Here is a 15,386-nt window from a genome sequence, read left to right as displayed (position 1 = left end):
TTATATTATATTGATGCCAGATCTAAGATATTAGATAAAATAGACATTGTACATTCGAACATTTGAGACATAGTGATCAATATCATAATATTTAATTATTTTTAAGAATTAATCCATCTAATTTTTTTCAAATTGATATATCTATTATATATTATATATATGTGTTACAATTCTTGAGACTCTTATTGGTAGAGTATGGTCCGGTTTTAACTTTACAAAAAATATATATATATATATATACATTTCAAATTACAAAAATATTGAATATAAGAATCACAAAAATATTATTTTCATTTGACAAAAAAATTAAAAAAATTGTTGCAAAAAATCTGCCACTTACCTATAAGTATCATCCCTTATGTGTTCATTTTTTAAAAAAATTTAAAACTACTAAAATATTTTTTTATTCCGTTGAATACAATAATTATGTCTAATTGGTAGAATATTTGAAATATGTTGTTTGAGTTAATGTACGGTTCAGAAGTTTTGATTCGCATAATTTCCATCAGATTTAACTATTGAAAAAGATGTAAACAGTCAATCTACAATTAGTTTCAGAGTGAATATCAATAGTTTGATTCTTATTAATTGCAATAATTATAATTATTGAGATAATGATTATAACATGACAGAACAATCGAAACACGATCCTTGAACTGATGTGTGATTACTAATTAAATTGAAAAATATATGTTCTTGAATAATAACTCACGTGATGGTTTGTTATTATAATACGTTGTATAACATGTTTTAATTTAAAAAAAAAAAAACACACACACACACACAATCAAAAGTATTTTTTTATCTAATAAAAAATTACACAAACCCCTATTTTTCAATAAATTCATAATTCACTTATAATTACAATATCGATCCAGTTTCTTAAAATTATTATAATATTTTTATCATTATCTACAATTTCGTATTAATAAATATATATAAATACTACTGTATAAATTTTTAATTATTAATACAAATATATAAACTAGTTTTTAACGAAGGCCGGCTGAAATGAAACTTGAACCGGGGATAATTAGTTAGATATGTAAAAACTCTAAATTACGTCATATATATATAAATATATATAAAGTTTGAGACATTTAAAGTAACTATAGTGTTATGGTCTGTTTTAATAATTATATATATTAATAAAATGTTAAAATTTTAAGAAAAGTTATACTGTGGTTTAGTGGATAAAGACATTGTTACTTTGGGTTTAAGTTATAGATTCAATTCTCATTGAAGTCATTTTTTTTATTCTTTTATTTTTTATTTTATTTTTTAAGTTATATATCAAAATCACAGTGTAGTCCTTCACTATTTTTTATAATTATATTTTGATCCTCATTTAAATGTAATAAAATAAATTATAAAAAATATTATATAAGTACGCAATGCGTGCGTCGGTGTGCTATTATATCTATACTATCTATACTATATTACACTTCTATTTTTTGTTTTTTTTTAATTTCAACACACATTTTATTTTTATTTTTTTTATTTCAATCATTCAAATATCAATTTAGTCTCTCCATAATTTATCAAATTAACTTTAATCAATCGATAATAATAAAAAAAATTGTGCACACATGCATCGTGCGTGTGCAAAGTAACTTGTATATATATATATTTCCTAACTTAATTTGACTTTCTTCCATCATCTTTCGGTCTTCTGGATTCACCTCTCTGTCACGCAGGCCCGATATGGAATTCTCGGACAAATTTACAGAGATGGCGAATGAATCCGATGATGATGGATCGGAGCTGATACACGAAGCATTTATTTGCTGTGTTTGCCGGTAATTTCGACGGTATTTCGTTGTTTGTTTTTTCCAACATTCATTTGCCAATTTGTTTGCACGAAGAGCCAGTTTGTTTTTCTGGTCAAGCGGCGGTTTTGTTTTATTTGAGATTCATTGCTCCGATTTATTGATGTAATCATAGTCGGTTTGCCATTTATCTGAATTTGAGAGGAAAAAGGTCTAAGAATTGGTGCACAATTTTGAAGACGGCACCTTGTGTTTCTATGTTTTTAGTGATGCGTACTTTGTCATGGTGTGAAATCAGGAGAGAACTACTCTGGTGCTTTTATCTTGCTTCATTTGTAGATTTGCGCTTTTTGATTTTTGCTATTGGGGTCTTCTATTTGCTTTGTTGTGAACTTATTTCCGTTTATTCTTTCTAGTTTTATTACTATGAATGGATAGAAACCATCTTGGTTTGTATATCACGCTTAAGTCTTTATGTAGTCTTTGAAGTTTCCAATAATCTCCTATGACATTTCATATTGCTTTTACAGTGCATGTTCAGATCTTACACCTGTATGCATCCCTGTTTGCTTCAGAAATTTCTCAAGTGTGTTCTGTTGGCAATTAAACTTTTTTTCATGTTCTTCTGCAGAGATGTTCTGTACAAGCCAGTTGTGTTAGGTAAAGTTTTGTTCTGTTATACATATAAAGAACCCCCAGGTATATTAGCTTGTAACTAATTATTTCCTATAATATGTCACAGCATGTGGTCATATCTCCTGTTTCTGGTGTATTCATAAGTCCATGAGTGGTCTGCACAAGTCTCGTTGTCCGATATGTAGGAACCGGTATTATCATTTTCCTTCAATTTGTCAGACACTTCATTTGATGCTCTTGAAAATGTATCCTGTTGCATGTGAGAGAAGAGGAAACCAAATTTTAGGTCAGCTTTACTGTATTATAGTTCTTTAGTACTTGTTGATAATAATTGATGCAAGTTCAGCCAGTTGCCTAAACAATTTGATGCTTTTTCACATATACAGAAGATGAGAAGTTAATGGGCTACTTCTCGCCGCAACTTGTTGTTCCCACTGGCAAATTACAACCAGTGATCCAGTCCCCTGATTCTTTGCAACCATGCATATCTCGAGCTGATTTATCATCCAATCCGTGTTCTATAGGAAAAGAAGAGATTCCAGGGAGGATGGAGCAGGTTGGACCTGATCCAGTTCGTCCGGAGACTGGCATGCCTAACTTACAACCTCACAAAGAAGATACTTTGACAACTAATGTTATCAGTGTCAGAGATATAAATATGAATCCCGGAAATAGTAATCTTAGAACTCGGAAGCCGGTTTCAGCCGATGAAGTATTGTGTGGTTCCTGTAAGCGTGTGCTCTTCCGACCTGCAGTTCTTAATTGTGGTCACGGTATGATTTGTTGACACCATTTCATTCGGATCTTTTTTGGGGAAAAAAAATTTATTGTCAACCTTATAATTGAGATGACCTCTAAAGTCTAAACCCCATCACCCGTAATATTTTCAGTATTTTGTAAATGCTGCATTTTCCCACGAACAAATAAGATACTCATGTGTGAAGTTTGTCAAAATCCGCATCCGGGTGACATTCCAAAAGTCTGCTTGGAGTTTGATCATTTTCTGGAGGAACAATTCCCTAGAGAATATGGGCTGCGGAAAGGTCTACAGATGAAACAAGAGCAATTTCCTTCTGAGACTCCAAGTGCTTGTATGAATTCATTGCCTTTTTGGTATTTTTGGTTGTGTTCCTAGGTATCTTATGGTAGAAATGTTTTGTTTAATTTGCACTTTTCTTTTGCATGTGTCTTTTATTATAACTATATGCATACAAAAAAGAAAATTTTAATCTGTAGAATGAAAGTGGATAAAATCATCATTAGCAACAGAATTTTCCTATTTCTATGGAAGTCTAATTAGAGAAATATTCCAGTTTATATTTTTGCTTTACAAGTTTAAATTTGTCTCTAGGCAGCAAATTTTTCTGAGATCTTTTGTTACCGCCATTGAAAAATATTTCATTGTTTGTGGACATACTGTAAGACCCTGATGCTAGCCCTGCGCATCCGAGTACTAATATTTCCGATATAAACATGTGGTTTTCAGGCTCATCGGAAGCTGACAAAAAGAAAATCCATTTTCCACTTTCATCTGGAGACGATCCTTTGCCGTTGTGGGATGCTAGCTCAAAGCTCCATATTGGGGTTGGTTGTGACGCTTGCGGGGTATGTTGATTTGCTAACTCAATTCAGTTATTAAAATATTTGTGGTTCTAGTAATTTGCGCTTTGTTAGTCTGTGAATCTTTTTCTGCTGTCAGCTAGCTATCTTTTTTTTGCGACCAGCTAAAATTGTAATAGCAGTAAGGTAGGCCCTAACAAAACCACCGATCAAAAGCGGTTTAGGCAGACCCCAATCTGTTTATGTACATAGAGGAGGATAGGGTCTAACCTCTAAGATGGTAAAAATCTTATCAAACCAAGAAAAGTCATTAAAGAGAGATACAATCTAAAATAAAGGAGCCAAGATGATTGGGAACTTTCACCTGGAACCCTTCTATATTTTGTTTACCAAAAAACATTACAAGGTTTATAATTCATTGATTCTTCTTTTTCTTAGCACACTTTCTATTGTTACATGTTATTCATGGTCTTTTATGTATTCTATCATCCTCCAAAACTGTCCTTCATGCAGATGTATCCAATAATCGGTGATAGATACAAATGCAAGGACTGCGTAGAGGAAATAGGCTACGACCTCTGTAAAGCTTGTTACTCCACTAGTTCCAAGCTTCAGGGCCGGTTTAATCAGCAACACACCTCAGATCACAAGTTTGAAGTCATGAAATCTAGTGCTATGCACGAGATGATGTTGAGGCTGTTAAGAGGACAATTGCAGGCCATTTCAGCCTTCTCTGATGCCCTGCGTGATGATGTGGTAGATTCAGGAAACACCACGCAAATATCAGTTAACACCAACGAAGATGCTGAGAACGATACTCTTATCAGCTCTTCCGAGACAGAGGAAAATCAGAACGATAGCCAGCACCATTCCACCGCGAATATCTGATTTCGATGTCATTTGAAGCCTACACTGGTGTGATCAACGCTTCTCAAAGTCGATAGCTATTGAAATCTCCGGACTTGCAAAATAGTTGCCGCCACTTCTTTGTTCAAACTGACCGAAGGCTGCCTTCTGAATACAGGCTCAAATTGATTTATTCTTGTACTTGTAAATTATGCAAAGTGAAATTGGTTGACTAAACATAATTTTCTTTATACTTAATTACTGCTTTTTGCATAGCAATAATAAGAGTTGTCAATTTTAAAGTTCTGTAAGATTGCGACAAGGGCAAAGATATTCTTTCTTTTAAACTACTTGTTTTTTTCTGATTCAAAGAAAATGAGTTCTTGTATCTGTTTTAAGCCATCTAATATTAGTATTTTCGGACAAAATTCTTAGAACAGGAAATTACTTAGTCCATGTTGCATCGTCTATTTGGGAAATTAAACCAGATAATATCTTATGCACTACATTAAATCGTCCCGCCTCTTTTGAAAAAAGAGTTGCTGATTAGCTTGTTTTTATTTTTGAACGAGCTAATCCGAAGACTATAATGCAAATTATTAGGTTGCATTTGGATTGAGTTAATTAAAATTCACTATTTCAAATTTATTTTCATTGTTAAACAAGTTAAACAGAGGAAATCTAATCCGTCTTCTACTTATTTACACTATAGTTTTTCATATCACGATGAATTTCAAATGACTCCGAGATTCTAAGGATTTGAAATAAATTGTAAGTAATATAATTGTAGCAAGAAATTTAATGTTTTGAAGAGGTTCAATACGCATAGACAAGTTTTTTTGATTTCAAAAAAAAAATTACGCATAGACAAATATATGAAGTTTTTAATATGCTACCCTAACATCTATTTCTACTACACACACACACACAGATATATATATATATATATAATGTTAGCTATAATTTGAACAAACAAATTAATGTTTTTAACTTGTCAAAAATTTCATAATATTTTTTGAAAATATAAGATGCTTCGGTTTACTAATTTTTTTTGTAAGATATACTTATCAAATTTAAGCCCATTTTTATTAATAATTACACAAAAGACAAAAACGTTAATTAATTGCTAATGCTGTACGTGTCCTGGTTCAGTTTCATTCCTTCCCCGTCAATAATTAGATAACAACGTTAACGTTGTAGATTTGTTACGTTTTAATTCGGAATGTGGGCTACAAAAATAATAATACCGTTTAGCACAAATTTTAGGACAAAAGAAATAATAGTGGCCTAATGGCTACACCAATTGTTTCAAACTTCCACCCAAAACTTTTAGCTTCTACGCCCTAAAATTTCAAAAAATAAAATTAAATCTACCAAATCTCCACCAGCTTTTGTTTTGTTTTGTTTTGTTTTTTTATAGAAAAAAATGACAGCATTTGAATAATTTTTGCTGTGATAAAATGATTTATTAGTAGACTCAATTGTATAGAATATTGCTTGAAGTTTAAAGTCATTATTCTTCTTTAATAGTTGGGGGAGAGGTGATATCCAAATCGATAACTCGTTCCAGATTTAGAATCTTGATGCCATATGAGCTATAAATCATCGATAATTTAAAGTATCTATTTAATAATATAAATAAATTTAAAGCAAATATTGTTTTCAATGAATAAATGATCCGTTATTAAAAAAAGATAATTTAATTTTAGCCCACTCCAACTTAAATAATTATATAGGAATGTAGATAGATTAAGGCTTAAAAACTAGTATAGAGAATAGTATATTATTTTATTCAAAGAAGCCACTATTTCATGTCCTAATATAACTCTACTCCACATTAAAAAAACAATAATTTCATCTTATAATTACATTTAATTTGGATTTTTGTGCTTAAAAGCCCTTAGTTGTTGCTATCAATTGTATACTGTCTAGATTGGCCCCTCTAAATCATAAAATTGAAGTTCATTTGGGGTACAACGGTCATTTTACGTGCACTATATGTTTATAGAAGAAGGATAGATTAATAAAATCTTAGCTAACTTAGTAGAAATTTGAAATTATAAGTACAAAATTTGAATTTTTAAAATAAATCATGATTATTTCTTTCCATATATATATGTATATGTATATTCTTGGGACAACTCATAATAACTCGTGATTTTAAGATAATTATTTAAGAGAAGAAAAATACAAAACAAATTAGGAATTTCAACAGAAAGCATGCATTTCAAGAAAAGACATGAGTTTCTTTATTTTTGCTTTTCTTTTTATTATATATTTGTGAAAAAAGATTGAGATTCCTAGTCATGTCAAATGGGATTTGTCAATATATAATTCTTTTATGATTGAGCATGGCCGTTCCTTTTTCTTTCTTGTTTCTTTTTTTAATTTAAAATAATAAAATAATATGATATAATATAATAAAAGGAACAATATTTCAAGAAAGTTTTTTTAAAAAAAGAAAAAACTATAAATGTTCTTATGAAAACTAGGAAAATCTTGATTTTCGGAGTTAAGAAAATTAGAATTGTCAGCTTAACGAACTAGGCAGGACATGTTTACAATTTGTTCCTGCAAACTTTAAATGTAACTTAGAACACATTTGGAAGGAGATTTTTAATCTTTGTAGACATTCTGAGAGTGATTTTAACTCAAAAAACTACGTCACAATACCAAATTGATTCGTGCGACGATCATGGGATGACCTCGTAGAAATGTCTCTAATGTAATAGTTAGTCGACCGGTGAGAAAAATACTTCATATGTACACTAAATTATTGATATATTGATAGATGAGCTCGTACATACCTTAATTGGTATCTATTCCAGTTAAAAAAATCAATTTTATCACTTTTAAGTACAGTCACTATTATTAAACACAATAATAATTCATGAACAAAATTTTCCAATTTAGACGATAAATTGCATTCAAGACCTAATTATAACAAGATTTTTATAATTTAAATTTATCCAACAAATGACACACTACCTAATAACTACGGACGATTAATTAGACACTATACCACACTCCTGGAAAATAATAAGTATAAATATAATTTTGATGAGTTATTTACAAAATAAAATGAATAGGTCTGTTATAAGACGATCTCACGAATCTTTATACGTGAGATGAGTCGACCCTACCAATCTTCACAATAAAAAGTAATACTCTTAGCATAAAAATGATTAATTTTTCATCGACGACCCAAATAAGATATATGTCTCACAAAATACGATCCATGAGATCGACTCACAAATTTTTTTCCAAAATTATATATAAATAAAGTAGGGGGAATAATTATTATTAAGCACTGTATAAACGGCGCCCCCTCCCTCCTTCGATATTTAACCTAATTTGACATATAAAGCCCCATTCCCATGTCTTCGTGAAATTTATTGACATGGGGAAGTACATGAGGAAAGCTAAAACTGCCGGTGACACGGCGGTCATGGAGATGTCACATTCATCATCACTCGGCGTACGTACTCGCGCCAAAACATTAGCTCTCCAGCGCCTCCAGTCCACCGCCGCTTCTACTGTTGCTCCGCCTGACGACTCGTGCTACCTTGAGCTTCGCTCGCGGCGGCTGGAGAAACAGCCGCCACCGCTTCAGCTTAATTCGCGAGAAGATCAAGGACTGGAACACTCCGAGGACAGAACTCGCGAGGAGTGTTTTGAAGCAGCTTTGATTTCGTGTTCGGTAGGGGCGGGTGGTTTGGAAATCGAGGCTTCTTTCGGTGGAAATAATCTTGATACTGAAGCTAACAGGTACATTCACGCATGCAAGTTTTTTACTCATGTCAGAGTTACAGGCTCACATATTCTTGTGATCTGAATGATTTTGATGAATTAAAGATATCTAATTATTTTTTCCAGGCAAGATTATTGTTCGTCATTTTCCTTCGTTTTGCTGTCTAAATCTCTGGTTCTTCAGAAAGAGCATATCTATATATACATTTGTGCTCTGAATTGAGTTCTATAAATCTTTAATTAGAGTTTTCTTTTTTTGAGTTGGATTGATTGTGACTGGATTTCTTCAATCTCTCCAGTTTTTTCTTCACTGAAACGGATGCTGACTGCTGCAACTGTTTTCAGTTTCAAATTATGTTTCCTTTCATACGAGAAGCTGCGTATTAATTGAAATATCCTTTTCATTCCTTTTCAGTTGCGTTGTGTTAGTATTTTATGTCAAATGTGGAAATTGAGTAAAATCAATCGTACGTTCATTTTTAATGAAATAAACGATCTCGGATGGCGAATCTTTTATTGCCCCACTTGTAAAAATGACAACACATAAGCACAGAGGCGGGTACCCCACAATAATTATAGTTCCATTTTTTGTTTCATTTCGCCTACACAACGCTGCCATGTTTAAACTTTAGTTATTTTTCCTGTACTGTTGCAGTAGGTGAATGAAGACATTATTACCACCCTTTGCTGGGATTTTGGCCCTTGGGATGTGAGAGGGTTCACTAACATCTAGCCTTTGCTCATCACTCAGCTACATTGTGTTACTTTAACATTACATTTTACATTAACCAGAAGCAATATTCGCTTCTCGTAGGATTAAAGGAAGAAATTTACTTGATAAATTTTGTTTGTCCAACCCTTATCCGTGACTGCAGCATATGTCTTCTTGATGGGGCCACAACAAGATCAAAACTAGTACTTTGGGTGGCTCTTCTTGTACCAATCATGCATCCAAGTCTCATCTCATTGTTATCAAATGTTCCTTCATGTGTTGACTTGATAGGGTATGGTTGCATGATGTTATTTGAATCGTGGAAAAACTAAAAAAAAAATTATCTATTATCTTCAGCAGGAGCACTAAGCAAATCACTCCCAGTAATTCAACTAGGGGCGCAGGGACCCCCTGCTCTTCGACTCGAAAGGCGCATTCGAGGATACCTAGCCAAAGGTTGCCCTTAAATGCTGTTTTCGTAAACATGCCTGCACTGCATGAGTTGGAGGATTTCTTTGCTATTGAGGAGCAAGCCATGCAACGCCATTTTATAGAAAAGTAAGCTGCTTCAACTTCTTTTAAACACTTTATAACCTAGGGTGTGGTTTAGTGGAGTGACCCGTTTGTTCTTACTTTAATTTTTACAGATACAACTTCGACTGTGTGAATGATTCACCTCTCCCGGGACGTTATGAATGGGTGAAACAGAGTCTTTGAGCAGAAATACAATTTCCCGGCAGAGATCTCACGGAAGATGTATAAATTAAATGTTCTGTAGAATATTAGGCATGTAGTTTGTTAGCTACTAACCTTTCAGAATAGGAGGTTGGGCAGTGAATGGATATAGCAAGCAGTAACATCTTGTATTTGGAGCTTCGCTAGGTTTTTATATTTTGGCAGTGAATGAATACATATTATGCACGGGTCACCTTCAGTAATAAGCCACCATGAAGTTGAAACATACCAATAGTCAGCCACATATGTCTACGTAGAGAGCAAGCAGATTGCTGTTGAAAGAAATTGGGCATATAAACCCACCAACTAATCTATACTCAGAAAAAGGCACATGGGTATCGATCCCAGGACAAGAATTAAAAGATGAGCAAGCATCAAACACATTATTCAAAAATGAATAATAATTTTTCCAAAAAAACCATACATCATGGAATCAGTAAACCAATTCAAATACCACGTCGGTTTCCGCGCTTGAACAGGGCAATGGGTCATGTTTAAAACTAAGTGTGGACGGAGAAATTAGCTGGCTAATTAACATCTACTCTCTTTCACCCATTCATAATTGTATTCAATTTCTCAGTTTATTAATGTAAGATTATAAAAAGTATAAAGTAAAAAATTATGTAACATGAATGTAATTTAATCAAGCCGTGTTTGAAAAGGTCTTTTGGATTGTTGCAAAATCGAACTGAGATGATTCAGGTTCTGTGTTTCTGACCCATGTCAGGCGAGACCATCCTTCAATGAAAATTTGTTGTTTTACAATTTATTACTGTGTGTTGTCCCGCTTCTCTGAAACTTGTGATGATAAGGCTGCAGGGTTGAACGAATACATACGTACATACATCTCTATATATATTTAATAAATCTAAAAGAATTCATGGAAGACAAGAATCCTGTTGTAAGGTTAAATCTTGTTTCCATTCACATGGAGCACCGCACCGCCCCCCTTGCATTGTTCCTGCGTCCAAACGCGTATCTTTGGATTCGGTTATGGTGCCATTTATTTCAAGTGCATGCATTTTTTTCCTACTACTTATTTCAAAATTGCGTCACAAGTCCTACTTAATCGATCCACGATATAGATATGAAAAGTGTGTTGTTTGCTTGAAAATCCAACTACAAGCTGGAACAAAACTTTTGATCTTTGGATCTTTTAGATTCCATTAGATTTCTCTTGAATTGATGTATTTGGAATAATGGATTTCAAATCCATTGCGACAAAATTAAGCTTACATTTGGATCTAATCATTTGAATCTATGATTTTTAATTTATTTTCATAGTTAAATAACTTAAAAAGAAGAAAACTAAAATTTATCACATTATTTACACTATAATTATACCAATCACAATAGATTTCAAATGACTCAAATATTTTAAGGATTTGAAATCTTTTACGGTTAGTATAATTATATTATAAACAAGTAGGAAGATAGATATGAATATATTTTGTCTAAGTTAGCTACGTAAACAATGAAAATACATTTTTCAAATCCATAGATTTCAAATTACACAATCCAAATACACCCAAGTGAATTTCAAATCCACTTCGTAACAAGTCATGTAATTTCATATTAATCATGGTAGAGTATAAATATACTCAAGATTGATATAATTTGAAATCCATCAGTCAAATCATTCCCCAAATCAAATATATCAATAAAAAAAAAGATTCATTATTTTAAACTAGGTAACCGGACACATGAAGAGAACAAAATGAAAATAGAATTCTTAAGTTTCCTTTTTTTTTCTCTTGATCTCAATGATTTCTTGATGTCAGAGACTCAGATTCAAGTTTGCAAGATTGGAACTGAGTTATTTATCTGGAGTTACTCGGGTCTAACACTTGATAAAGGAAACCAAATGTCGTACTATCGCGTGGCCACCTAATTTTAGGTAGTATGCCTCTATAGTATAATGTTTTCCAATCAAAATGTCCTTGATGTTGCTCACTCAATTAGATGATAACTAACTAGGTTGTTGAATTCCACGAAAAGACTTGCTCATTGTACTGTATTCTCCGTAATAACTGACACTGGAACAATGCAGCAGCGAGGGAAATAAAGAAGGGTCAGATGCACCAGTGACGAAGGTCAGCAGTCAGTTTTGTATCACTAGCCAAATCATTTCTTGCCTTTATTAGATTGGACCTGGGGTGTAGGGTTCAGTTGGATTAGAGGCCATAAAGAAATCTCACTGTTCACTACAGCTAATGGTTTCCTTGACTATCACTAATGAAACTCAACTTGCAAACAGATCAGCCTAGCAAAAGTTAGTTCTATTTCAAGTTATACCAAGAAACCCATCGGTTTAAATATGAAGAGACCCACCTTCCCTAGTCAAAGAACAAGTAGAAAAAAGTGAGTCAATATCTGTTTTTCAATCAGCGAAAGAAACTTGTTAAACACATAACAGAAGTGATCCAATTGACAGTCAAAACAAAAGAACTCTAGTCCAATGACATTAATTCAGAGTTCAGACTAAAGCATAAGATTCATATACACACAAACAAAAAGGGAAAAAATCAGTACCTCACTCTGGGTTATGACTTTTAAGGGTGGTCAAGTTACTTTTGTTCCACAGAAGACCCAGAGTTCGGGGGCAATATGAATTTCACGTCAGACAATTCAACTTCACAGGTACTGCTGTTGGAGACATTATCGTTTTCTGCCCTAATCTGTTTGAGCTTGGCTAGTCGTACAGCACGCAACTCATATCTGAACTTAGCACAAATATAAGGATTTACTTACATGCTGCAAACATGTCATTTTCAACTTCATCCCATAATATAAAAAGTTTTGTCAATATCCATGCACACGCCAGAGAGAAATATGGAGCATGCCGTGAGGTGAAAGTGGTTGATCAAAGCATTCTACAGAACTTTTCATACTTTGAAGCCCCATTTAAAAAATTAGAGTCGTAGTTACTAAAAGAGGTCTTTTGAATGAAGTTTTAGCAAAAGGACCAATGGTTCTGATTTCTGATTTCTCGACTTTACACAAGAAAGGTTCCTTAATGTCTTCTATCCATGAAACTGTTATCCAAGCTTTTGCCTTCTCATCAAGTTTCACGGTCGAATCAACTGTTTTCCTTGTAATAGATAAAAAGAAGAAATCACTTCTTGTAATGGATCTAAAACATGTGGGCCCCTATGGTTACAATTTCACTTGCAGATCATTTTGCATATGCTGGAGTACGCAGTTTATCTCAATCTATATCTATTTTCTTGAACCACTATCATTTTCATTCTTGCAAATGATTGTTTGATGCACATCAAAAAACTGTCAATAGAAAATATTTCGATTTGAAAATTCTCAGTTTTTCTCTAACACAGAAGATAGCTATCAAAACCCAGATCTCGATTAATACTGATAGAAATAAGATACTCAGATTGGTCTAGTAATTCTCAAATAACTAATTATTTATTATTTTTTAATCTTATTAATACATAAATGAAACCAGTACACTTCCACAAGTATTTTCGGTGGAAAATGGAAATCAGTGAAGAATGTTAAGAGCGTGCGATGTCAAACCCAGAAATTAACTAACAGTCTTTTTTCTCCTATTAATGGTATAAGACCAATTCAAATTGTTTAACTTTAAGATTGCATTTGGATAAATGTATTTGAAGTTAGAGATTTCAAATGCATAATAATAAATTTATTGGTTATTTGGACAACCCGCTTGACCGATGGACTTCAAATCCTAAAATAGTTAGTTTTTGAGTCATAGTGGTTGATTTCAAATTCACCTCTGAAATACTCAAAATCCAAATCTCCCAATCCAAACACAACCTAAATGTATTTGGTTTTAGAACACTTAATCTAGGATGTGCAAGGGGCTTGGCCTGTGCGCTAGACTTGTCGTTGAAAAGTATAAACTATAAAGTCGAAGATGAAGCAACTGCTAAGGAAGTAAACTATCCGAGTAAAATGAAAGTGTTTAAACAACCAAGGTTCCTTTAAACGTGGCCTTCAACAACTAAGGGTAATTAGAAAGACACAATTGCCGCTCATATTGTATTATGGATGAGATTTAGTCAATTTTAATAATTGAAATAACAAAGTGCGTATGATGTTAATCATTTTATCATCAACATGTTAGATTTAGATAGCAGCACACTAATTAAAAACTATGCTAAAGAATTAAGATGGTTTTGTTTCCATGCTAGATTATTAGCATCACAGGCTACCAAAAAACCGATGAAAACAACCGGCATCAATCCAATGGTTAACTCAACTGCTCTAGTCAATGCAACGACCGTAAGAACAAATCCTCTGATATAGTGGTGCTAACCACATAACAGCATTCAACATAAACAATGTACTAACAGTGTTTCAAGAATAAATAGCTAGATTAAACAATCTACAGAAAAATGACAGGTAGAGTTAGGAAACTCACTCGGTCACATAACTCCTCACAAGGGCGAAATATATTCTCCAAAACTGCTCTTCTTTCAAATACCGAGGACATAACTTAAACCTAAGCTGTGAAAGTTCCTAGAGATGCAAATCCAGTTAGGAAGTTTAACTGCAAATAACATTGAAAAAAGAGAGAAAAAAGAAACCTTGACTCTGGAAAGAACAAGCATCGCGTGATTTTCTTGCCAATCGGAAAGATCCTTCCGTACATTTCCAGAGTTTCCACCATCAGCAATACTTCCCTCGCCATCTGTAAAATCTCCAACCCAGCGGAGTTACCACAAATATATAATACGCATATAGTGATGAATGGCGGTAATTAAGAGTGAATACCGGGTAGAGAAAAGCTTCTGAAAGTTTCAATTGAGAAGGATTTGACGAATTCTACCAAGCGATCGGTTACACCGTATAGCTGCTCCTCTTCTTCTTTGCTTTTGTTTCTGGAGATGGATGACGGCGCTACGTCGGAAGCGGGGGCGGCGGAAGAGGGATGGGACTGGGAGGTGATTTTAAGCTTGTTAAAACTGCGTCTGAACCATGAATTCACATCCATGGCCAGCCAGCATCTCTTCGGAGGCAAAACTGCGACAAGGACAAAGGAATTGTTGGGCCCAACGCGCTCGTATAATCAGATGGTTCCAGCCCAATCTATTTTATATCAACTTTCTCACAGGCCCAGTCTATCAAATTGCACCTAAACTAGCACTGTGCAAAAAAAAAAAAAAAACACACACACACACACACTTGCTCAAGTTGAGGTCCTCAAGAGGCCAAGACCCATGTGGTCCCATCTACATGCCACCTCTTAGTTTCCAAATTTTTAAGATTAAATTTATAATTTTTAAAGAAATTTATAAATAGATTTTGAAAAAAATTAACAATAAAAAAAATCCTCAAGTTCAGCTCTGTCCTCGTTGCTAGCGTCCTTCAAGCAGTGTATTGGTGCGGCCTGTTCT

At 33.4% G+C, this 15,386-nt stretch overlaps 3 protein-coding genes across 7 annotated transcripts; 2 read left to right on the top strand and 1 right to left on the bottom strand.

The window, feature by feature from the left end:
* Positions 1-1,640: 1,640 nt before the first annotated feature.
* On the top strand, positions 1,641-5,122 carry LOC142553658 (E3 ubiquitin-protein ligase PRT1-like). Of its 2 annotated transcripts, none has more exons than XM_075664076.1 (7): positions 1,641-1,811; positions 2,401-2,429; positions 2,512-2,691; positions 2,792-3,178; positions 3,296-3,496; positions 3,892-4,010; positions 4,479-5,122. In XM_075664076.1, exons 3-7 carry the CDS (start codon positions 2,553-2,555, stop codon positions 4,851-4,853), a joined length of 1,221 nt encoding a protein of 406 aa, XP_075520191.1. In that variant the 5' UTR covers positions 1,641-1,811; positions 2,401-2,429; positions 2,512-2,552; the 3' UTR covers positions 4,854-5,122. The 2 variants fall into 2 exon arrangements, with proteins under 2 accessions (XP_075520191.1, XP_075520190.1); XM_075664075.1 differs by having other exon boundaries at positions 1,644-1,799.
* A 3,014-nt stretch (positions 5,123-8,136) lies between these two features.
* On the top strand, positions 8,137-10,183 carry LOC142553655 (cyclin-dependent kinase inhibitor 4-like). Of its 2 annotated transcripts, none has more exons than XM_075664070.1 (3): positions 8,137-8,579; positions 9,634-9,831; positions 9,921-10,183. In XM_075664070.1, exons 1-3 carry the CDS (start codon positions 8,212-8,214, stop codon positions 9,988-9,990), a joined length of 636 nt encoding a protein of 211 aa, XP_075520185.1. In that variant the 5' UTR covers positions 8,137-8,211; the 3' UTR covers positions 9,991-10,183. The 2 variants fall into 2 exon arrangements, with proteins under 2 accessions (XP_075520185.1, XP_075520184.1); XM_075664069.1 differs by having other exon boundaries at positions 9,631-9,831.
* A 253-nt stretch (positions 10,184-10,436) lies between these two features.
* On the bottom strand, positions 10,437-15,070 carry LOC142553657 (uncharacterized). Of its 3 annotated transcripts, none has more exons than XM_075664073.1 (5): positions 14,764-15,070; positions 14,577-14,680; positions 14,411-14,508; positions 12,541-12,726; positions 10,437-10,969 (listed from the first exon to the last, which is right to left on the bottom strand). In XM_075664073.1, the coding sequence occupies exons 1-4, from the start codon at positions 14,981-14,983 to the stop codon at positions 12,576-12,578; spliced, it is 573 nt and encodes a 190-aa protein (XP_075520188.1). In that variant the 5' UTR covers positions 14,984-15,070; the 3' UTR covers positions 10,437-10,969; positions 12,541-12,575. The 3 variants fall into 3 exon arrangements, with proteins under 3 accessions (XP_075520188.1, XP_075520189.1, XP_075520187.1); XM_075664074.1 differs by lacking the exon at positions 10,437-10,969 and adding an exon at positions 11,746-12,044; XM_075664072.1 differs by lacking the exon at positions 10,437-10,969 and adding an exon at positions 11,746-12,159 and having other exon boundaries at positions 14,764-15,069.
* Between the last annotated feature and the right edge of the window lie 316 nt (positions 15,071-15,386).

Source organism: Primulina tabacum, chromosome 8 (genome assembly GCF_025594145.1).
Source record: "Primulina tabacum isolate GXHZ01 chromosome 8, ASM2559414v2, whole genome shotgun sequence".
NCBI classification, from domain to species: Eukaryota; Viridiplantae; Streptophyta; class Magnoliopsida; order Lamiales; family Gesneriaceae; genus Primulina; species Primulina tabacum.
The sequence above is the reverse complement of the archived record's forward strand: the minus strand, read 5'-3'. Positions and strand labels throughout refer to the sequence as shown.

What these genes read in the sequence shown, in the direction of transcription:
- LOC142553655 (XM_075664069.1), top strand. Translation starts at nt 8,212, where the DNA reads ATGGGGAAGTACATGAGGAAAGCTAAAACTGCCGGTGACACGGCGGTC. An exon ending in CTTGATACTGAAGCTAACAG is followed by an intron (nt 8,580 to 9,630) that starts GTACATTCACGC and finishes TATTATCTTCAG; the next exon opens with CAGGAGCACTAAGCAAATCA. An exon ending in CAACGCCATTTTATAGAAAA is followed by an intron (nt 9,832 to 9,920) that starts GTAAGCTGCTTC and finishes TAATTTTTACAG; the next exon opens with ATACAACTTCGACTGTGTGA.
- LOC142553657 (XM_075664073.1), bottom strand. Translation starts at nt 14,983, where the DNA reads ATGGATGTGAATTCATGGTTCAGACGCAGTTTTAACAAGCTTAAAATC. An exon ending in CAGAAGCTTTTCTCTACCCG is followed by an intron (nt 14,681 to 14,763) that starts GTATTCACTCTT and finishes GAGATTTTACAG; the next exon opens with ATGGCGAGGGAAGTATTGCT. An exon ending in TTGTTCTTTCCAGAGTCAAG is followed by an intron (nt 14,509 to 14,576) that starts GTTTCTTTTTTC and finishes TTGCATCTCTAG; the next exon opens with GAACTTTCACAGCTTAGGTT.
- LOC142553658 (XM_075664075.1), top strand. Translation starts at nt 1,705, where the DNA reads ATGGAATTCTCGGACAAATTTACAGAGATGGCGAATGAATCCGATGAT. An exon ending in TTTATTTGCTGTGTTTGCCG is followed by an intron (nt 1,800 to 2,400) that starts GTAATTTCGACG and finishes GTTCTTCTGCAG; the next exon opens with AGATGTTCTGTACAAGCCAG. An exon ending in TTCTGAGACTCCAAGTGCTT is followed by an intron (nt 3,497 to 3,891) that starts GTATGAATTCAT and finishes TGTGGTTTTCAG; the next exon opens with GCTCATCGGAAGCTGACAAA.